The sequence below is a fragment of the Pipistrellus hanaki genome (assembly GCF_964339955.1).
Source record: "Pipistrellus hanaki genome assembly, chromosome: 5".
Taxonomy (NCBI): domain Eukaryota; kingdom Metazoa; phylum Chordata; class Mammalia; order Chiroptera; family Vespertilionidae; genus Pipistrellus; species Pipistrellus hanaki.
The window spans coordinates 53,539,216-53,564,284 of NC_140507.1; the positions used below are offsets into that span (position 1 = coordinate 53,539,216).

The following is a 25,069-nucleotide window of genomic DNA, read 5'->3' on the forward strand; positions in this document are numbered from 1 at the left end:
ATCACAGCTGGTAAGGGGAAGAACTACATTTCACATTTAAGCGGTCATTTAGTAACCTGAGTTTGCTCTAAATTATACTACAATATATCCTGCTTTTTTTTTAATTTTAGGAAATAAGCCTTCTATTATATGTATTGCAGGTCATTTTGCTCTGTTTAATTTTCTTGTGTGTGTGTGTGTTTGCTTTTCAGGTATGTTCCTTTGAGTTTTTCTGTTTATTTTTTAGAAGTCTTTTTTATTCTAAGATTTAAAAAATAAATTTACTGGTTTCCCCCATTAGTTTTGATTTGTAGTAGAAGCTTAAGATAATGGGACAAGATTTAAACTTTGAGCTGTATGGATAGATCATATATTCATTGACAGCAGTATTTTTATTTTGTTACTCCTACTGCTTTCTTTTTCCTTTTCCAAATCTCACTTATTTCTGTTTACCCATTCTTGTTTTTGTTGTTCCTTTTATTTTTCTCTTTTTCACTTTTACCTATCTTTCTTGTAGCGTTGCCCTTGTAAAGGTACTGCTTAATTGACATTAAAAGTTTGCAGCTTCCTTGAAGAGAACTGTACGGGGGGGAGGGGGGGACAGGACTGCAGTGGTCACCAAATGTAGCAGCCATAACTATCCTTGGCTACTTGCATCTTAAAGTAATGCTTCATAGATTACTGATGCTCCATGTCATAATCACTGTTTTTTAATACTTTGTTTTAGGAACTGCAGCCATGAATGAAGAAAATATAGATGGAACAAATGGATGCAGTAAAGTCCGAACTGGTACGCAGAATGAAGCAGCATTACTTGCTCTGATGGAAAAGACTGGTTACAACATGGTTCAAGAAAATGGGCAAAGGAAATTTGGTGGTCCTCCTCCAGGTGTGGATTTGTTTATGTTAAAAAAAAAATTGAAGCTTTAGTGTAGTCATTTTCGTTATGTATAAATCTTTACAAGTATCCCAAACAGTAGCTCTATTTTTTGTAACTGCTTTTCGACCTTAGCAATACATTTTTTTTGTTACTCCTCACCTAAGGATATTTTTCCAGTGATTTTTTAGAGAGAGTAGAGGGGAGGGGAAGAGACACAGAGAAAGAAACAATGATTTGTTGCCTCCTGCATGTGCTCTGACCAGGGTTGGGGATAGTGTCTGCAATTAAGGTATGTACCCTTCACCCTTCAGTCCACAGGCCATTGCTCTATCCACTGAGCCAAACTGACTAGGGCAGGATAATTTTTAATGTAAGGGAGAAGGTAAATTTTATAATGTTAGGCATGTTTTACCATTACAGTTTTTAATTCTCTTGCATTAAGAAGCAGTTGAGAAAGAAATTAGGTTGGTTTGAAAAGAAGTCAGGATTGAGTCACTTTGGAAAAGGGTACTCTAGAAATTAAAGGGGAGGTTTTTGGGAGGAATTTGAAAGACCAGTGAGTAGAGGAAGGAGTGGTGTCTATGCTAGATGCAAATCAGATGCAAACATATAATCCTATATAATAAAAGGCTAATATGCAAATGGACCGAACAGTGGAATGACCGGTCACAATGACGCACACTGACTACCAGGGGACAAATTCTCAATGCAGGAACTGCCTTCCTGGTGGTCAGTGCACTCCCACGGGGAGCACCACTCAGCCAGAAGCCAGGCTTATGGCTGGCGAGTGCAGTGGCTGTGGTGAGAACTTCTCCCACCTCCTCAGCAGTCCTAAGAATGTCCGACTGTGGGGAGTGGGCCTAAGCCATCAGTCGGACATCCCTTGAGGGCTCTCGGATTGGAAGAGGATGAAGGCTGGGCTGTTGGGACTCCTCTCCCCCAATGAATGAATTTCATGCACTGAGCCTCTGGTTAGATATAATGTTTTGTTTTTCTACCAATAGCCAATGCATTTTCTTTGCTCAAAACCCTCCAATCAACTTCCTATCAAACTTAAAATGAAATCTTGGCTTCTAGTTACATTGATGACCACTTTACCTACCACTTTACTCCTCCCTCAAGTACATGTTAGCCATATAGCCTGTGTGTTCTGAGTTCTAATATACAAAACATTTGCTTTTTCTTCTTGATATATCCTCAGAGCTCATTCTCTCATTTCATTGAGGTATCTGCTTAAACTTAAATGTTATCAGACAAGACTTACCTGACTACAAAAACTTAACCCTTCTGTGGCTGTATTTTTATAGCACTTACTACTCAGTCTTCTTTCTGTATTGAATATATGCTTCGCAAAGGAAGAGTTTCTGTTTTGTTCACTCTTGGATCCCCCAGCACCTAGAATAGTGCATGATACAAAGAAAGCTCTCTGTGCATTTGTGCAATGAATGAATGAATAGTGAATATAAATATATTATTAAAATTTATCTGTATTTTTGTTTTTCAGGTTGGGAAGGTCCACCTCCACCTAGAGGCTGTGAAGTTTTTGTAGGAAAAATACCTCGTGATATGTATGAGGATGAGTTAGTCCCTGTATTTGAAAGAGCTGGGAAGATATATGAATTTCGACTTATGATGGAATTTAGTGGTGAAAATCGAGGTTATGCTTTTGTCATGTACACTACAAAAGAAGAAGCCCAGTTAGCCATCAGAATTCTTAATAATTATGAGATTCGACCAGGGAAGTTTATTGGTGTATGTGTAAGCTTGGATAATTGCAGATTATTTATTGGAGCTATTCCCAAGGAAAAGAAGAAAGAAGAAATTTTGGATGAAATGAAGAAAGTTACAGAAGGAGTTGTAGATGTCATTGTTTATCCAAGTGCAACTGATAAGACTAAAAATCGTGGTTTTGCATTTGTTGAATATGAATCCCACAGAGCTGCTGCTATGGCCCGGAGAAAACTAATTCCAGGTAACCTATCCTTTTTAAGGTTATTTTTCCATATTCCCTCTATTGTAAATATTAAAAAATGACAGTACCTTATAGATCAATATTATGAAAATACATAATGCCTTTAGAGGAATAAGGATTAAGTTAGTAAGCAAATGAGTTGTTTATATGAAATTAATCATTATTTATAATTTACTGATTAATGGATGATATATTTATAAGTTAATTGTTGCTTGATAAAAATCCAAAAGCAATGTCTGATTCTTCTACTGATCTTTCTTTGAAGTATATTTGTTTTGTTTACTCTTAAAATTAATTTTACCATAAGTTCTGATTAGGTTTGCCCTAGTAAATTTTCATGTGAGTGGGAAACTGTAATACTTAACCAAATATATTGATATGTATTTGAGTTTCCGCTTCTTTAGAGAAACAGTTTTACTTAACAATATTTGACTTGTGTTTTAATTGTCTTCAGATTAACTTATTCTTTTTTGTAGGAACATTCCAACTATGGGGCCATACCATTCAAGTGGATTGGGCTGACCCAGAGAAAGAGGTTGATGAGGAAACCATGCAGAGAGTTAAAGTTCTCTATGTTAGAAATTTAATGATCTCAACTGCAGAGGAAACAATTAAAGCAGAATTCAATAAATTCAAACCTGGTGCAGTTGAAAGAGTAAAGAAACTTAGAGATTATGCTTTTGTTCATTTTTTCAACCGAGAAGATGCAGTGGCTGCTATGTCTGTAATGAATGGGAAGTGCATTGATGGAGCAAGTATTGAGGTAACACTGGCAAAACCAGTAAATAAAGAAAATACTTGGAGACAGCATCTTAATGGTCAGATTAGCCCCAATTCTGAAAACTTGATTGTGTTTGCTAACAAAGAAGAGAGCCATCCAAAAACTCTAGGCAAGCCACCAACTCTTCCAGCTCGTCTCAATGGTCAGCATAGCCCAGGCCCCTCTGAAATCGATAGATGCACTTACCCATTTTTTCCTGGAACAAAGCTTACTCCAATTAGTATGTATTCTTTAAAATCAAATCATTTCAATTCTGCAGTAATGCATTTAGATTATTACTGCAATAAAAATAATTGGGCACCACCAGAATATTATTTATATTCAACAACAAGTCAAGATGGCAAAGTCCTCTTGGTATATAAAATCGTTATTCCTGCTATTGCAAATGGATCCCAGAGTTACTTCATGCCAGACAAGCTCTGTACTACGTTAGAAGATGCAAAGGAACTGGCAGCCCAGTTTACATTACTTCATTTGGGTAAGTTTAAAAATACTTTAATTAATATTGTAGAATATGGAATATTATAGATTATTTATAAATTTCTATTTATTTTGAATTCAACTTTAGTGGTGAGTATTTAGCATAAATTTTATCTCAGTATTATGAATTTGAGGTAAATTTTTTTGAGATTTCTCCTATAGAGACTTATCCTGTTTAGCTTATTTTTTAAAAAATATGTTTTTATTGATTTTAGAGAGAGAGGAAATGAGAGGGAGAGAGAGAGAAACATCGGTATGAGAGAGAAACATCCATTGGTTGTCTCCTACACACCCTTTACCGAGAATCAAGCCAGCAACCCTGGCATGTGCCCTGATTGGGAATGGAATTGGAGACCTGTTGTTGCATAGGAGGGTGCTCAACCAACTGAGTGAGTCACACCAGCCAGGGCTATTTAGTTTTTTAAAACATTGCGTATTTACTTTAGACTTTATGATTCTGTTTCATTAGTTTATTGTTTTGCAATGACTGATCCTAATTTGAAATAATTTTTATATGTTGCAGAGTTTGTTACTTAAACCAATTTCTTTGGTGAAGCTTACCCAGTAATATTTTTTTTGGAGTAGGGGTAGGAAGTTGGTAAAATCAGAGGCATTTCAGATGGGTCATTTGTAGACAGCTTTATGCTCACCAATCTGGAAATTACTCATGAAAGACAAAAAGCATAATTAAAAGATGTTTATGACCGTTAATTTCAGGCTTTGATAAAAATAACTTTTTCTAAAACATTTGTGGGATAGTTAAGGAAGACTTTGGATCCTTTTGTAGACCATAAGTATGATGATGGGGTGCTTACACTCTTGTGTAGGATGTGCCTCCCACAAACCTTGTTACATCTTCATATTTCCCCTCTGACATAAAAAAAGGAAGACCATATGCTAAATAAATATTTGGCATTGTGAAGGAAGAGATGCTAAATAAATATTTGGCATTGTGAAGGAAGAGATGTAATATTGCTCTGGTATTTCCCTACTTTCTGTTTTTTAGTGTTTTCTTAGCTATCCCCTTCTCATCAGTTTATTTCATTTTTCAAATTGCAACTGTATATATTTCAGTTGGTGATGACTTTGTACCCCAAATAATATTTATTAGAAGAGTAGTAGTTTCTTGAAAGTCAACTGTAAAAAGGAAAGTTTCCTACTAAGGATTATAATTGTGTGTGTTTTTTTATTGCAGTTGTCAAACTCGCTAAGCTTAAAATTGATTTGTTATATGATTGCAGAACTGTACTGCTGAAGCTTATATTTATTTAAAATTGATATCCTTAAATTTGTTAAGATAGTAAAAGAAAAACATTACCAAAGGGGAAAGTAATTTTTATATATTATTTAGATTTGCTTATTCATTATAGCCACTCCCTTTTTAGGAGATTCTGATTTGGAGATCTGGTCATAAATTTAGGACTAAGGTAGACGTTCCTTCAAAGAAATTTTTCAGTACTGTCCTTAGTTATTTCTTTGGAAATATTTGGTAATTTTAGTCATTTAAATTAATAAATTATTAGGTATGGTTTCCATCAATGTACATAATAGAAACCTTCCATTTTTCTTTTAATAAAGACAAAGTTAAATGTAAAATTAGGTGGGTAGCAAATAATTCAAATTAGGGTTTTTAGAGAAAAATGGACCAAATTATTCTTTTGGAGCAAATATAGATAATTAGTTGCTGAGCAAGATTTTCCCAGGATACTTATATCTGATCCAACATGGTAATGCTGAAATATATTTTATTTCTATCCTCACTTACAAATTTAACTTAAATATGATTCTTAAAACAGTCTCCTTAGTTTATTTTATGTCAGATTTTTTATTTAGACATAGTTTCTCCATTTGATTCTCCCATAAAGAAAATCAGATGTTAAATGAAACCAGAGGTTTTTCATCAGCTTTTAATTTAATATTAAAATGATTTTTTTTTCTTGAGTACTAGGACCATAGTTAACTTGTAGCTTTTAGTTCCCAAAGAAAACCTCTGTTCAGGTACAGTATTCCCAGCTTGATTATGTTAATTAGGAATAAAATAAACTTCAATAAATGAAATCCTTAGAGGGCACAGGCAGTTTGCTTTATAGTCATCTATTTTAGATTTTATCAACTTTATATTAAAGAATTTTATAATAAAAACTTAAGTAATTTGTGTTTTATATATTTTTTCAGTTTCTATTCATTAGAAAAAAGAGATAAGCCAAAATATAAGCCAAAAATTTCAATTAAACTATGGGCTTGGATGCAATATACAAGGTCTGAGGCCTTGTCTACAGACAGTAACAGAAAATTTCTTATTGTCTAGAAATATGAGTGAAGGTTGAGTTAGAGGCAACTGAGGAGAAGGAGAGAGAGAATTCAAGATGTGGAAGAGTCAGAGATCAGGGGTCTATGAATTTGTGATTGAAAAACAAATGTCAGGCTTTCAGTCATCATTTAAGTCACTTAAGGTGCTGTAGACAGCCAGATTATATGATGCCACATGGCAGGTAAAGGATATAGTTAATGTCATTGTGGCGATGATCTGATGTGCTTTTTCTTTCTATTAATATTTGAGTGTCTGGACTTTTAAAAAGTTAATGCGTTTTTACATGAAGTTTTTTTTAGATAAAATTTGCAGGGCTTAATTGGATGTTCAGGGTTTAATTGGATGTTCAGGGTTGAGATAATGGTGGTAGTGTTGTGTTCATCGAGGGGAAGGAGTGTTGTGCTTGTTATTGCTATCCTGCTAAATATTTATATGTTTTAAGCCTTGGATTTTTCTAAGATCTTGAGAAGTTATTGATTTGTTCTGAAGTCCCTCAAATGGAGTTCATTAAGTATTAAATAACATTTGGCTCTTATTTTATTAAAGAATTTGAATATAATTTTCTCGTTAGTGAATTTAACTATTATTTTAAGATGATTTCTTTGGTGTAGTAATTACTTTAATACACTTCTATTCTTTCAATTTGATGCTTTTTTTTTTTTTAGTTTGATGCTATTTTGAACATTATTTGATGATCTTTGTTAATTTAGATTTTTATTTCAGAGCTCTTTTAAGAATATACTTTTAATGTCCACTTTGTTTTGGCATTACCATGTTCATTTTTCAAGTTTGAAAAAAAAAAACCAGTAGACTTTAGTGTTATGAGGAAAATAGAAGTTTTTTAAAGGGGTACTCGGCATCTAAATGAGTACTAGGAATTTGAGAGTTTACTTTTAGTGACCATTTAGTGCTCTTACCAGAATCCCAGAATCACTTGTTATATAGTCCCTTAACATTAATTTTTAAAATGTTTTGTTGTTGTTTTTTGTTCCCATTTAAAGTGAGCTCTATTTTAAGCAAAATGCCCCTAAAGAGGAGGAAAGCTGGAATAATGCCAAAATTGAACCCTCATTTTTCTTTTACTTCTAAATTAGAGATTACCTTCATCCTCATAATGTCAGAGAATAACCTCCCTAACCTCAATCCATAGGATAAGAAATTGTGTTAACTGGTTATTTTTAGTAACTTGTAATAAGTGGGATACTCATTGAATTTAATGGGTGGAATACAGAGTTGGGGTGTAGGATATAGTTAGCTCCATACCAAATATTTGATGTATGGAGACTTCTTGGGTCATTTAATATATCTTTTAAATAAGACTTTTCTGTTTCAAAATACTGTATCTTTAATAATAGATCAGACTATGAGTGTGAATAATTCTGCTATTCTTAAAATTTTGCCTCTGTTTTGAATTGGGGCATCCCATTATTGCCACAACTTTCTCCTGGAGGATTATTCATCATCTAGGACTGGAATAAGCAAAATCAAGGAGGTAAAGAAAAGCTCTGGAGAGTTATAATTTTGAAGAAGAAAATCTTGGAGAATACTTACTGGAAGGAGGGAGGTCACCTCAGTGTGTATTGATAATTCATCTTGAGAGATATTTATTAACAACTTATTCAGGCAAGGCATTTATTTTCTTGTTTCTATGTTTGTAATACTGGTGAAGTAGGTTTTTTTGTTTTTGTTTTTTGTTCTTTTTTGTTTTGTTTTGTTTTTTGTTTTTTTGTTTTTTACTTGTATGACCACCTAAAGTTTTAAGATAGGGATGAAGAGCCTCTTGTTACAAACCAGTTTATGCCATTGATTTAGCTTAATCTGAGTATTCTGTTGTTTTGGCCATGACTGATGAAATTTAATTAAAGAACAAATCTGTTTTGAATGCCTTTCCTGTGCTAAGTTTACTTCCTAAGCAATCTGGAGCTAAAGATAAATAAAACATTGTTTTTGCTTTACGGAGTCACAGGCTACTGAAGAAGGCAAGCATAGGGTATTTTGGGAGTACAAAGGGAAGAGCACACCTCACACCTGATCTGTGTTGTAAATGGTAAGAAGAGTTTATGGTCAGAGAGGGACACCGCATGCAAACATTTAGAAAAACAGCATGTTGGTGGGTTAATGGCAGAGTTGTATATAATGTTTTGGTAATTTTAGTTAGATTTTAATAATTGGAAATTAAAAGTAAGTGGACTTTAGTTAACTGAAATTTTAGGAGTTATGCTTTTTAAAACTTTACTGTATTTTTTTTATTACAACTATGTTGATATTACTTGCTTTTCCTCTAAGCGAGTACTTTTTTTTCTAGATTAATCTATTTTGGTTTGTGTGGACCATTTTATGTATGAATATTCATCTTTTTAATATATCCTATATTTTCTTTTTTCAATATTCATTTTATGGCTGACATGCATATTGCTTCTTATATTTGACTTTGTAATTACATACATTATTAGAATCTTTACTTTTTTCTGCACAGTGAGTGGTAAAATATTAGTATATATATTTCAACTATGATAATCACTAGTTCTATTTTTAAATATTTAGATTTTGATTTCTGTTATCACTTATAACTTGGTTGAAAGTTATAAAATAGAAGTCAATGGGATGAAGGAATAGTATTCTGAGAAGTTTTATTGTGAAAAATAATGTGCTTTTTTCTTATGAGCTGTCATTATTTCCAGATTGATGGGCAGAAATATAAAAAATCAAATTTGATTTTAGAAATTTGCCAATAAATTGCTTTGAAACAAAGAGAAACTTTCAGTGTTTTTTATTTATTTATTTAAGAAATAATTTTAGGAAACTCTTAAGCTAGGTACCATAAAATGGTACTGTATTATAATGAAAAAATTAATTACAAATTATTAGAATAAAAATGATAGTTTTAGAAAGTTATTCTTTCCTTACCAGTTTTAATTACAAATTTGACTATTACGATAGTATTTCAGACTGATATATTAAAGAACAAAATTTGCTAAGTCTGCTTTAAAATTCACTTAGATAAATAAGAAATAGCATCAGCATCAACATTTTATACTTTAATTTGTTTCCATTTGATCAAGTGGTGAAATGAAATTTCCATTAACTCAACTATGTGTCTTTGACCCTCCATGGAGGGCCCAATATTCATGAAAATATACATCTATTCCTCTTGAAATTTAAATATTTTTTCTAACAGGCTATTATGTGATATTCCTTATAATTTTTATTCTACTTACACTGTATTAACAGACAATAGTTATTATTGGAACTAGAAGCCCAATTCACAAAATTCATGCAAGAGTAGTCCTTTCTTCCCTGGGCTTCCCTCCGGCCCTAGCTTTATCCAGCAGGACATCTGGAATGGCGTCTGGTCTAATTAGCATATTACCCTTTTATTATTATAGATTAGTACTATGAGCAGCTTATTTAATACCAGAGGCCTGGTGCATGAAATTCATGTGCTCTGAGAAGGAGGGGAGTCCCTAAGCCCGGCCTGCACACACTCGCAGTCCAGGAACCCTCAGGCAATGTCTGACTGACAGCTTATGCCCACTCCCCATGGCAGTTGGACATCCTTAGTGCTGCAGTGGAGGTGAGGGAGGCTCCTGTCACTGCTGCTGTGCTCCCCAGCCATGAGCCTGGCTTCTGGATGAGTTGCACTCCCCCTGTGAGAGCTCAGTGACCACCAGTAGGCAGCTCCTGCTTTGATCATCTGCCCCCTGGTGGTCAGTGCACATTATAGCAACCGGTCGTCCTGCCATTTGGTTGATTTGCATATTAGCCTTTTATTATATAGAATAGTAATGAGTAATCAAATAGAAGTACAACAACCTACAGTCTCAGTCACCAACAAACTATGACCTTGGAATGGCAAATGAATCATTTACTCTTTGTGGACCTCAGTGCTTTACCATGGGAGGGTTTTATTTGGTGAACTTAAGTACTCTCTTATCCTCCCAATTAATGGTTTTGTTTAAAATATAGTTAAAAATATTATGTTATTATAATAACACTTGAATTTTTTGTTTGTTTACCAAGGTACATACTTAAGTTCAAATATTTGAAAATTAAGAGCTACTTATGCATGAATTAACTCTCAGTTTAATATTCCTTTATACAATTCAAAGCTTGTATCTGTCTACCTTAACAGCAGAACAACTGGATTAAAAAATGAAAGGTTCAGTCAGCCACCTGTTTATGAACATGTAGTTGCTTTTTGGTTATTTTCTTATCTGAATTTGTTAATTATAATCAAAACCAAGATTTTATAAAATAACTTAATTACTTAAAAGTTTTGAAATTAATTTTCTTTTTGTAACAGAGAACCTAGGAGAGTGATGTATATTAAAACATATCATCTGACCAATATTTTTCCATAGTTGTTATTAACTGGCTAAAGTGATCATGTGATTTAATTTACTTTTATCCATTTATTTAATCATGCTTGATTCTCTATTCAGTAGTTTTTTCAACATCTTTAACTAATACTTTCCTAAAATACTTGTTCTGATTAATAAAACAGTTTTAACAGTTGCTACTGCTTTATTAATTTGTAAATACATCTGATTTTGTAATTTGAATTTTAGAAAATAATGCTTTGTAAAATTTCCCCTCTTGGGTTAATGTCACAATAAAATTTGCCTCATATTCTCCATTCTTATACATCAGTAGCAATGCATAATTTTGCCACATGGTGTCACCTAAATATATTTTTTTAGCCTGGCTATGAATAGAACTTCAGTGTTGTATTGATTTTTCTCTCCTTTGGTTTGCTTATTTTGGGGGATTTAGAATCAGTAAAGTCTGTGTGAGAAAATGCACATAGCCTTCAGCCTATTACAGCTTTATCTCTGCTTCTTCCTTTAGTAGATAGTGAGTGCTTATACTACAGCAGTATAATTTAGTGAATGAACTAGTAAAATGCAGACAAAAGTTGTTTTGGAAAATAGGTTTTACTGCGATAAAATTTATTCAAGCAACCATCTGTACTTTAACCACTTTAAAATTACCCCATGTCAGTTGCTTCTGTGCCTTTTGGTTAAGATTAAATATAGAATCTACTCTTGATTAGCTAATTTCAATTATATTATTTATCCATTGCATGTTTAATCCCAGTCAGGGTATATAGGGAGCCAATTTTCTTCCTCTCCTTGGAGTAATTCATATTTTATCTAAGATCTGGTAGTGCAATACCTCCAAGAATGATTAACTTCCCTTGGGGATTTAAATAAAACAAACAAAATAAACTTTAGTTTTCCTAATTAGAAGCTTTAAATAACCAGTATATTAATAACTACTTGGTTTTTCTTGTTCCTTAAATTTGTAGTATTTGGCTGAACATATATTAGTTACTTGTTTGCCATTATTTATCTCATGGCAAGTGATATTTGAGCTATTAAAAATGGCCTATATGTAGACTTTCTATGCACAATACATATTTTATGAAAATGATTTATTTGACTTGCATTGCTCTGATTCAGTAAATATAATCTGTTTACAATGCTGATAATGATTCTATGTAATAAAAGCCCAACAGTTGAATGGCGGAACAACCAGGACAACTGGTCAACCAGTTGCTATGATGCGCACTGACCACCAGTGGGCAGATACTCAACACAGGACTGGCAGTGCTGCTTGGTTACTCGGGCTGAGCAGCGCTCCCACAGCAGGCTGATCCCTACAGGCCACGCCCCCCACCAGTGCATGAATCCTGTGCGGGCCTCCAGTTTATACTATAATTGTATCTATGACTTTGTTTAAACAGTTTATAGGGATGCAATCATTAGAAACATCAATCTGTAATGCCTAATATTTTGGTGAATTTACTCTGAAATCCCTCTTTTGTTGTGTGTTTAAACAGTATAGTTTTTATACAAAAACTTGGTTTTTTATACAAAAATTAATTTTATTGGCACTCTGACTCTTGAATGAATAAAAAATGTAAACTGGTAGGTTCAAATCCATCTTCTTTAATAAGATATCTATGTTGGCCTTCACTTTTCCTTCCCTTTTTCTTTTTTTTTTTTTTTTATCCTCTTCCAAGGATATATTTTTATTAACTTTAAAGAGAGGGAGAAGGAGAGGAAGAAAAACATCTATCAGTTGCCTCCCTATATGCCCTGACTGGGATTAAACCCACAACCTAGATATTTGCCCTGACTGGAATTTAGCCCACAGCTTTCTGATGTATAGGACAATGCCCCTATTCTTTGAGTCACCTAGCCAGAGTGACCTTCATTTTTTTCTTTAGCTTTTGATTTTCTTTTACTGTTTTTCTAAGGATATTATTATTAGAGATACTTCACTTTCTTAAAACCTTCATAATTCTATTTTCTAGATAGATTGTTATAATTATGACTGCAAGGTCATTAACTCTTTTCTTGTTACCTTTGTTTCAGCAATATACAGTAGGTCCTCGGGTTACTTCGGAGATCCGTACCTACGGCGCGACATAACGCGATTTTCGCCGTAAGGCGGAACCCACCTACATAAGCAACTACGTGTCACTCACATAGAGCACCTACACAGCAGTAATGAAGTGAAACAGTTAAAAATATATAAGACAAAGATATTAATTACTGACCTTTATTTATGGTAAATAAATAATAAAAAAACATAAAACACATACATACGTCTAAATGACGGAACTTTCTTTTTTTAACAAATAAATGGGAGATGGTGATGTAACCACAAAACTACATTGAGTCCGACGTAACCTGAGGACTGTCTGTACTAGTCTGCTTGTTTGCTAGTTATATTATGGAGTAATCAAATCAATTTGCAGTATATGTGTCATATATGTATTTGGATTTTTTTTCTTCTGCTATATTAATTTTTGGTTCAAGGATGATCAAATCTGTAGTTGAGGATTTATGAAAGTATTGGATTATTTTGGGCACAGAATTATAAGGCTTAATTGAGTCATTATGAATCTTCTGGAAAAAGGTTTAAAATTGTATTCTGAACTAAATTAATTTTTACCAAAAGCAAGAGTTAAATAATTCAAGCAGCGAAGTATTGATTTAAATGAGTCTCACCTGTGTATATTATGTGTCTACATTTGTTTCCTTGAGACATCACAAATCGTTTCCTTAAGTGATCAAGAGTCCCTTGAGGGATTCCTTGGTATGAACTATAGGTATGTCACACATAGAAATAGTAATGACAGAGCATTGGAAAGTTATTTCTTTTGTCTTATAAACTAGAGGGAGGAGGAGATATTAAGCAAGAGTAGAATTACTTACCCTGTGAAAGCATTCTCTTAGCTTCTGAGGAGTATTTATAATGAATCTAGGATATCAAAGCCAAATTGAGTCATTCTACTCTAGAGACTTTCATATTATAATAATTAAATGCAAAATAGAAAAGTTATGTAATATTCAGACTAAATTTTATTCTGCTTAGATTATATCTTGAATGTTTATTTTATTTTTAGAGAGAAGAAGGGAGAGAGGGACGGAGACGGATGGACAGACATCCATGTGAGAGAGAAACATTGATGGGTTGCCTCTACGAGCTTTGACCAGGGCATGTGCCTTGACTGGGACTTGACTGTGCAACCCATTTTGGTATAAGGATCGATGCTCCAACAGATGAACTACCTGGCCAAGGTTGTCTAGGATTATGTTTGCTTTGGGCATCAGAGTTTAATTAAACATTGACAGCTATGGAGGACTTGGAAACTGTTATATGAAGTAGGACAGTGAACAATTGAAGTATTTGGGGATGTTTAACCTGTACATACTAATATTTATAGGGGGAATATGATTACTATCTTCAGATGTTGGAAGAATTGACACATAGACAAAAGACTAATATGAAGCTCCAGGGTTTGGAATTTAGTCTATTGAGGAAAGTTTCAGGGAGGTAGATTATGCTTTTATATAACCCAGATCATGTAAGCTTTTAAACTACTACTAAAAAAAAACTTTAACTTTTTATGATTTATTTTAAATATGTTTCTGTTGTTAAATAAATGCATGGGAGAAGAAAAGGTTTTGTATTAGACTTAAAATTCAGAATTATTTTCCTTACACCTTTTGGAGTATATTTCTATTTTGAAGTGTTCTGAAAAATTGCTTTTTGAAAATGTTATTTAAGGAAGTTTGTTTTTGGCATTATTCTCATGATTCTTTTGTTTATTATTTACTCCTTTAGTCTTTCTGTTCTCATTGTCAGTTATTAACTGGCAGCTGGCTGATTGTTAATCCTTGTTAATGCAGAGTGGAGTGAAAGTAGGTTTCCAGTACATGAAACACAGAGTTTATTCTTGTATTATTAGTCATTAATTTTTGTATTATTTTAATTATGAACAATGTTAAACCTACTTTCCCCCCACTTTCTATGTAAGTTAATTAAAAAATACTGAACATTGCTTTGTATATAGTCCAGAGGATCACTGTAGTGAATCAGACACAGTTGCTATTATACTTTCATAGAGTATACATTCTATTGAGGAGACTCTTATTTACAGTTACAGTTCTGATAAACACTGAAGTGTACAGGGTGTTATGAGAATGTATAATTAGATGATCTGACCTAATTTGAAGATGAGCGAGTCAGGAACCTAGAATATTGCATTTTAGGTAGAATTTCAGCAAAAGGAGATTTAGTATTTTAAATTTAGTACAGCACATAGACTCAGAATTTCTGGATTCATATCCCAGCTTTATTACTTACTTGGAAAAGTTATTTTAACCTTCCTAAACTTCAGTTTCTTCATCTGTAAAATGGAAATAGTAACTATTTCATAGGGTAATTATGTGTACTTATTTAAAATTATGTAAAAGGCCCACAACACTGCCTTTTTTATTTCAAATGTGCTATATAAGTACTGAAGAATAGTATTCAGAAAACAAAGCCAAAACATTGGAGTTTCCTATAATTAATAAGAAATATTATTACTACTATAATTAAGATTCTTTGAGCACTAATATGTTAGGCTTTGTGCTAAATGCCTTTATCTAATACTTTATCCTGATGGTATCAGAGATGAATATTATTTTAATGTCTATACTTTTTTTTTTTATAACAAACAGAGGCTTCAGTAGATTAATTCACCCAGGAACCCCGGTTAGCTAAGAAGTGGGCTCTTATCTACTATTCTCTTTACCTTCACATGATTCTAATGAAAAACTGACCTTTGTCTTATGTTAAACATTGGATAACACATGGTAAATATGTGGGACATTATTTTTCTAACAAAATACACTGAGATGGGATTCCCCCCCCCCCCCCAATGTTTAACCTCCTTTTCAGAAACACTTTTATCCCCATCAAATTTGTAAACCAGATCATTCTAGTATAATGTGAACGTATATTGAATCCTAAGTGAATCATTATACGTTACAAAGACCTCATGAACAAGGTAGCTTTGGGATTTTAGGTTTGTGCTTGGACAAGCATTGCCACTGGAAGGCACATGTGCCAACATGGCAGGTGATATGTGGTTTTCTCCATCAGATACTATGCAGAATAGTAATAGTTTTTAGTTAATATACATTTATATTATAGTAATTTACCATTTACAATATTTATAATTTCCTTTGCTCTCCATTCCTCCTACACTTCTAAGCTCCCACTATGATTGTTTCTTTATTCTGACCAAAGGACATTCATTTTTATTTTCCTTTGGATATGCTTATGACAAATAACCTCAGTATAATTTGCCTGAATGCTTCTTTAATTTACCTGCTTTTGAAATGGTATTTTTACTAGATAAGCAGTTATTTTCCTTTAGCCCTTCAATGTTATACTTCCACTAATTGTCTTCTGGCTTCCTTTGTTTCTGTTGAGTAGTCAGCTGACATTTACTTATTATTCCTTTGAACATAAACTATTCTTTTTGCTCTCTGCTACTTTTAAGATTTTCTTTTAACCTGTGATTTTCAGAAATGTTACTATGATGGACTTATATGTACTTTCTTAGTTTTTATCTTAATTGGGACTTTTCATGACTTCTAAAATCTATAGATCAATGTTTTTCACCTGTTTTAAAAAGTTCTAAGTTATTCTGTTTTCAAGTATTACTTTTGTCTCATTCTTCTTTATATGGTACTTCAATGACACATATGTTAAATCTTTTTATGGTCATCTTTTCTTGCCTTGAAGATCCCTCTTCAGAAATTGCCAGTCCTTCTAGGGGAAACACTTCTTCAAAAGATGTGCATACTTCTCTGAGTTTTCTTCGTTGTTTAGGACCTGAGTCCCATAATTTTTTACTGCTTTGGTCATTCTCAATGCTTTCAGGTAGATATTTTTGCTTTTATAATAATTGTCTACATTTTCAAGTTCTCATTGGGAGGATTGATTAGTTAGTTCCTATTTGAGCAAGTATAAAACTACCATATTTTCCGGCGTATAAGACGACCTTTGAAACGAAAAAAAAGTCAACCGAAAATCGGGGGCAAAAGACCAAAATTGCACAAAAATTACCTGCAGATCTTGACAGCAAAGTAAGTCTTTTCTTTGACGTGGGGGGTAGTCTTATACAGCGAATATAGGCCTAAACCTATGTTTTAACTGTAAAAATTAGGGGGTCGCCTTATACACCGGTGAAAATGGATGACTGTCTAGAGACGTACTGTATATTGTTAAATTAGGCTTCAAGTAAATAAAGTTTAGCAGTTAAAAAGAAAAATGTTTTTTAAGTTTAGTGTTACTTTGGGCATCCATTCACCTCTTCTTAAGACCGAAAGAAAAGGTACTGATCTTTATCAAATTCACTTAGATTCTTTGGCTATCCGCTTACAGAAACTAAGTAATTTCATTTGTTTTTAAAAACTTTTATTTTATTAGTATAGAAGTCCTTAGAAAAACAAACTAAGAACAACTTGATTTGTACAAAAGATATGTTCTTTTTCTGGTAATGTATTAACTCATAATTTTCATTCAAAGAGCAATATACTGTTGTCTTCGCCCATCTTCACAGAACTTCAGAAATGATAACTATTTGTCACTTGTTTCCTTTTCTCTAAATTTATTTTCCTATTTACTGATAAAAAGTTGTAACTAAAATTATCAAGGATTCCATGCACTCCCAAGATAGGGATAACATCAATCTAAAGACTCAATTCTCTTCTGTCTTCACTGCTTACAGACAGGGAACACAATCTCTTCAGCCTGGACCTATGTAGAAGAATTTGGAGAAAATAAAAAGGTAAGAGAAAATCTCTTAGGAATATTAAATGATATATTTAGTTTTCAGAAAGCCAATTTTAAGTTATTCTTATAAGGAGAAATAATTAACATTTTCCAATTAAACCTTGTGAAATATTTTTTTATTATAATTTTATTAATTATAAACCCATTAAGCAAAGTTTTAAAAAGTTAAACTGGTTTCCATATTTCAGGTCTTCTCAACATGTTTAACATGCCTAGTATACATTGTAAATCACCAAAATGGTAAATTGTACGTTAAGGTCGATGTAATTGGAATGGGTATGCTATGTATATAGATTATCTAGCATTTCTCAAACTTACTCGAAAATAGAACTTTAAATTCTTTTCAAATTTAGTAATCTAAAATTATTGTTGATAGGATTTAGAATAAAAATTATATTTATGAGGATTCATTGTATAGTTTCTTTAACATGAAACTGAGGATAAGCTTTAATAGGAAATTAAAGGTAATCTATAATTTGAGTCTATAATCTCACACTATAGACTACCTTTAATTTCCTATTCAAGATTATTACTATCTAAACTCCTTTTTACATGTAGAAGCAAAAAGAATGTTGTGGCCCTAGCCGGTTTTGCTCAGTGGATAGAGCATCATCCTGCAGACTGAAGGGTTCTGGGTTTGATTCCAGTCAAGTGCACATACCTTGGTTGCAGGCTTGATTCCCTGCCCTGGTTGGGGCCCATACAGAAGCAATCATTAGATGTGCCTCTCTCACACTGATGTTTTTCTCTCTTGTCTCTTTCTCTCCCATTCATTCTAAAAATCAATGATAGCAAACCATATACTAACTAGTTCTGTGTTTTTGAACAGGTTACTTTACCCTTCTGTGCCTCAATTAATCCTGTTAAAGAGTAAAATAATAGTACTTACCTTGTCAGGATTAAATAGTATTGATAATGTGTAGTTATTTTTAGCACATAGTAAGTGCTCAGCATATAATAGCTTTTATTAATATGCTGCAGATTCAAAGAAATATATTTGTTATGCTTTAGACATAACTTTTTGTAGGTATTAGTATAAAAATTCCAATATATGGTATTCTCAGAACTACCTTTTCCTATAGGTTTTTATATTTGAAATTTTGAATTATGAGGACTTATTTTACTGATAGAAATGAAACTTGAAACGAGTTATCTGTTTTTAAGAAATTTATCTTCTATTCACTTTTGCCCAGATATTTCTAGTGAGCTACAGTTTTGGAGCTATTACTGAAGCCTAGATTGTTGCAGTTCAGATCATAATTTTTTCTCTTATAGGCTGCCTTTCTATTACTGTCTTTCCAAGTGGTTTAGAAACTGGTATTAAAAGAAATTAGACATAATTAATCTCTTAATACACAGTAGCAAACTAGAAACTCTAGATATGATTTGTTGGGTCTCTTCAGCTTTTTGAAAGGAAAGCAAGTAGGCTTAATTTCAGTACAAATAGCTAGATGCATACTATTTCCACTTGATTCTTTTTGAGTTTTGTTTGTTTGTTACATCTTGGCCTCTGAAGGTATTTGAGTTTGTAATCACTCTGTTTAATGTATTTCAAGAGTTTTTGTTTTGCTTTTAAAGTTTTCATATTATATGTTATTCCTATTAAAAGTTTTTGCCAAACTGATTTATAAAGTTCTTCAGTGAAATACTAACTCTTTTTAAGACCAAACAAATTTGGAAAAAACTGTACTGAGTACTCCCCTGGGGAAATCATAATGCTTATTAGCATATTGCATAATTGTGGTGGCAATCTGTTTAACTGTCAAACTTATCTTTCCTAAATTTTTCCAAGGTTTTTTTTTATTTATTTTTTGCTAAGGGATTCTTCTTTTGAGGTACTTCAATTGTATGGGATGTAGTTTGAGAAAACACTGGAATTAACTCAAGAGAAACAGTTGGGTTTGTTTATAACTTTATTGAGATATAATTGAAATATAATAAAATGCACATATTTAACATCCACACTTTCCCTGGCTGGTGTGGCTCAGTTGGTTGGGTATTATCCGATGCACTGAAGGGTGGCCAGTTCAATTCCCAGTGAGAGTGGGCTTGATCCCTGGCAGCTGATCAGTGTTTTGCTCTCACACAGATGTTTTTCTCTCTCCCTCTCCCTTTTCTTTCTAAAAATCAATTTAAAAAATCGAAAAGAATAAAAATAAAAACTACAATTTGGTCAGTTTTGACATATATTCATCTGTTAAATGACACCACAATCAATAAAACAAATATTCCTATCACCCCTAATGCAATTTATTCCTCCGCTCTTTCACAGGCAACCACTGATCTGTTTGCTGTCACTATAGATTGGTTTGCATTTTTTAGAATTTCAAATCCTTGTTTTTGAAGATTTAAGTTATAATCTTCAGATAATTTAACCTATACATATCACTCACTGTTTCAAACTTATATGGCATGGTATATTGTAAACTTAAAAAACCATTTAGTTAAAATCAAATGCAGTTGAAATTTTTTCTGAATTTGAGTCTGAAAAATATCATTACTCTAGTAAAAATAGAAAATTAACTAACTAGAACTTTATAAGGAACCAGAGACAATAACTTCCTTTCTTACCCAGCCATCCATTACTAAGATTAGCATACTCAAATCAAAGCCTCTGCTAAATCATCTTAAAACAGACCTAAACTACTCTGTGCTTAGTCTTAGGAAAAAAACAAACTAAAAACATCGGCCTTTTAATATTTACTTCTTGCCCTTTGCTGTCAGTTGCCAGATAGGAAAAATCAAGTAGAGGATAAAAACTATCTTTTTAGGGGGCGGGCTAAAGAAGAAAAACACAAAAAAACGATCTTTTTAAATTTTGTCAAAATATAATTTTATTAGGGAAAGTGAGATTTAAAAAAACAGTGAATTTGATCATACTAACGTATTTCAGCCAAGAGTATCACTTAAATTTTTCTAGTTAATGCTTTTTAAATATTTCATAGGTTGCTGAAACCGGTTTGGCTCAGTGGATAGAGCGTCGGCCTGCGGACTGAAAGGTCCCAGGTTCAATTCTGGTTAAGGGCATGTACCTTGGTTGCGGGCACATTACCAGTGTGGAGTGTGCAGGAGGCAACTAACTGATCGATGTTTCTCTCTCATTGATGTTTCTAACTCGCTGTCCCTCTTTCTCTCTGTAAAACATCAATAAAAAATATTTAAAAAAAATATTTTATAGGTTTAAGTTGTTTAATAACTAGCAATTCTAAAAAAATCTCCCTTCAACTTTATACTTAGCTTTTGATGTTCTGTACTAGGATGGAAAGTACAAAGTAATAAATGATAAATGTAATTTATATTTTATAACATAGATGAATTTTTTTAACTTTGTTTGAATCCAGCTGTACTTTACCTTCTGGGAATGTACAGTGTTATTTAAAAAACACTTTGTTTTTCAGATGAAATTCAGTGCCCAGTGAAGAAAAACTATTGAATTATTTCAATCATGGCTATTTAAATATTAGCAATTGAAATAATAAAATGGTGAAATAACATTAAAAAATTTTAATGTCCCATCCAAATTGAAATAAATGCTTAAAATATGAGATACGGGAAATGTATTGCATAGATCAAACTATCAGGTGCTTTACTCTTATAGATTGGTGTTGGGAGTGTAAAATGGTATAAGCTGTGTTTGATAGTAAGTTAAATATAGTGTTACCGTATGTATCAGCAATTCCATTCCTAGGTATTCATTCAAGAGAATTGAAAACATATGTTCATGAAAAATCTTGTACAAATCATTTCTTAGCAGCATTATTTATAGTAGCCAAAAGGTAGAAACAAGCTTAATGACCATTGACTAGTTAATAGATAAATAAGATGTTGTATAGTATACATACAATTAATATAAAATGGAAAGAAGTTCTGGTACATACTACAACATGGTTAAACCTTGAAAACATTTTATGCTAAGAAGCCAGTTAGAAAGGATGACATAAATTGTATGGTCCAATTTATATGAAAAATCCAGAATAGGAAAGTCTATACAAACAGAAAAATTAGTGGTTGCTGGATCTGGGAGAAGGAATGAGGAATGACTGTTAATAGGTATTGGGTTTCTGTTTAGAGTGATGAAAGTATTCTCTATATTGGTGTGGGTTGCACAACTTTATAAAATACTTACAAATCTTATAAACATCTGAAGCTTTTTGTTTTCTAATCTTTATAGTATTTGGGGAAGATTTTCTTCTTTTGATTTATCTTATATGAAGTCATTAGTATTGATTTCTAATTTTGTATTTTGATTGTCTCCTTAAAAATGTGAGAATATAATAGTTGAGTAAAGTATTTTTAAAATTAAAGCCTTACAGTATGGTACTATCAGAAATGCACATTTCCAGACCTAAGCACTATATGCCATTAGTCAGTTTTCTGGCTATGTTTGTGAAATCTTCCTCTAAAGGTATCTCTTCTGTCCACATTTCATGAATAGGCTACATTAGCTCTTGAATGGATATAAACCCAAAATGAAAGTGGTTTCTCTGTGAAATTTTTCCCCTCCTACTAAAGATCTGCTCTTTTCAGTCTTGTCTATTGGAATTGAAAGAGCTTTTAGTTGGGTCATAGCCACGTGGCTTAAAAGAAATTTACTGTATTGATGTAATTATCTTTAGGAGGAGAGAACCATAACTTTTTTTAAAGCAATGATTTGAATTATAGGAGCTTTATCTTTCTGTTTATACTTAATACCATAACCCGTTAGGCAAAGTGGATCCTTTAAGAGAAGAATTCTGTAATACCTGCAGTTATCCTACTTTGGTATAAAAGTAATTCCTTATCCAATTTTCAAATACTAGGAATATTTTGAACCGGATGCTTTTAATGTCTTATGTCTTCTTGGAACAAACTGCTTTTACTAATCTTGTACCATAAATAAAAATACAAAGATTATAAAGTTTATTCTAATTAGTATTTTACAATGCTGGAAATCAAACCAATGTTTAATTGATTTTTATTTTTCTATTTTTTTTTCTTAACTAGGTCCTTTCTGATGTTGCTTGAGCTTATTCTTCTGCAGTTGATCTCATTCCTGTTGGCTAAATATTAAGTCCCATGACAACATTAAGTTAATGCTCATTTGTTTTAGGCCTCATATATAGTTCTAGGAAATATAAAAACAAACTTTTATCTGTATATTAGATGACCTAATTCCTTTTTGTTCATTCTTAAAAACACCATAACTTCTATAAATAATTGTTTTATAGTTATTGTCACACCTATGACTTATTCTGTACTAAAGAACATAGTTGAGTTTTTGGAAAATATGGGATTTACAAATTTGGTCTTTAATATTCACACACATCTATAAACGTTACAATTAATGAAGCAGGAAATTATTGCTGCATAAGATGAATGTTTATTGTGAAGCAATAATATTTCAAATGTAATTGTTTTTCTAAAAATTTGGTTAAATTTTTGGATTTTTCTATACTATAAGTTGATGATGTTTTTTTGAAGTTTACTTTATAAAGATGATTCATTTTACTGTTTTATGGTACCAGTAGGATGCTAATATTAAATTGATGTGTTGAGTTATATAAATGTTTATATTAGTATTTAAATAATGAAATATTGGACAGTTAGTTTTATAGTCCAGGGGTGAATGTTTTTGCTGGTTTGATACCTAATACAGTTTCCAAAAGAGAAGCAAATATGAATTTGCTATTTTTATCTTTAGAAATCAGAGATTTTTTGTGATAAAAAAGACACAAAACAATTAATAGATATCCAAGAAATAGATATCCGAGAATGTATTTTAGTAAGATCTTTGAAGCACTGTCAGTGAAAGAAACATAATACTGATTGATTAAACACTCAGGATTTGCCATGCAGTGAATACTGACACAGTTTTAACCAGCAATATAGTATTGCCAGGATTTTGAGTGTTAGAACATTATGTTAAACAGTGATTATAGTTTTAACGCTTTGTCTCTTTGAATTAAATTTGTATCCATAAAGATGTGCAGCATAATTGTTCATGTATTTATTTACAGACTACAATTTCCGTCGCAGCTCAATAAATAGTCTTTCCCCTGTTAGTGCTACCCTCTCTTCTGGGACTCCCAGCGTGCTTCCTTATACTTCAAGGCCTTATTCTTATCCAAGCTATCCCTTATCACCAACAATATCACTTGCTAATGGCAGCCATGTTGGACAGCGACTGTATATCTCCAATCAGGCCTCATTCTTCTGAAGAAATACTGTAAACATGAGTATAAAAGTTTCTTTGTAAAGCATGCTAATTAAAATACTGTTCTATTTTAGAATTGGGCTTGCACTTTTGGTTTTAAAATGATAGATATATATTTATTTCAACAAACATGAGCCATAATTCAGAATTATCCACCGTTGTTAGAACTTATAAAAATGTAAACTTTTGCCACTTTAAATACTTCTAATTCATGAGCAAGCAATAAAACCCACTAGTTTATGCTAAATTTTTGCATAATAACTTTGCTATATAGCATTTCACAATATTAAAGCACTTGCAGACAATGGTTACACTGGATTTGATTACCAAGGATCACTATCTGTCTTAGAGATGAGAACAATTATAACCAGAAGCATCTAACTATTATGTAGAAAGAAATGAAGGAGATAAAGAGAAACAAATTTTACTCGGTACTAAAGAAAAAAGCAATTAACCATTGTGGTCCTTGAACTATTAATATTTTAGTTAATTATTTGTTATAGAAATAAATCATAATTTTGCTGTTTATGTAGTTAAGGTTTATATGGTTATACTTGTGTTTTTGATATTTACTGTGTAGTTGTTTGAGTAATAAGTGTTATGGTTATTTAATGTTGAAATCATGTGTTGTTTAATTTTTGTACTTGAATTCAAATTTTTGACATTAAATATGTGATGTTTGAATATGCATGTGTTTTATTTTTTTTTTTATTTGTAGGCACAAAAAATTAGTTCTCACAATCACTTAACTTTTTCTCGAGAAGAGTGTTTACTGGGTGTACAGTCATAGGCTCTGTGTCTTCCTGGGACCAAAACAAAGGATATTCAGAAAGTTGTTGGTCTTATGAAATACAGTGATAAAATTCCTTTTCAGAGGCCAGTGGAAATATTTTGTTGATGAACCCAATGAAGTTTCCTAAATAATTAATGAATCAGGTCATTTGATCGTTTAATATTTCAGTAGTGTATATTCATAATGAATTTCTATTGATGGTTTGCATCATCAATAGAGACAAAAATACATTCTTTGATACTGACATTAACTTTGTTGATCAGTTCATTGTGTAGTTGTATGACACAGGATTTGCATACATAGAATATTAAATGGTTACAAATATCTCTCGTTAATAGGAGAAATTTAATAGTTTCTAGCACAAGTTTTATGGAGAATAAATTAGTCTAATTTTTTTTCATCCTCTAAAGAAAGTCCATTTCATATAACCAAATGCAGTAATTAACTTTCCAAGTTACTACCTTAGGTTTTCTAAGTTAAATAACCATATATACTGTACTTAATATTCCTGTGTGAATTGCCTGAATTTTACAAT

At 32.2% G+C, this 25,069-nt stretch overlaps 1 protein-coding gene across 1 annotated transcript; it reads left to right on the plus strand.

The window, feature by feature from the left end:
• Positions 1–717: 717 nt before the first annotated feature.
• Positions 718–24,422, plus strand: RBM46 (RNA binding motif protein 46; the record flags this gene model as incomplete). The annotated part of the gene is made up of 4 exons (XM_084886114.1): positions 718–868; positions 2,364–2,831; positions 3,308–4,090; positions 23,545–24,422. The coding sequence occupies 4 exons, from the start codon at positions 718–720 to the stop codon at positions 23,742–23,744; spliced, it is 1,602 nt and encodes a 533-aa protein (XP_084742240.1). The 3' UTR covers positions 23,745–24,422.
• Positions 24,423–25,069: the final 647 nt, after the last annotated feature.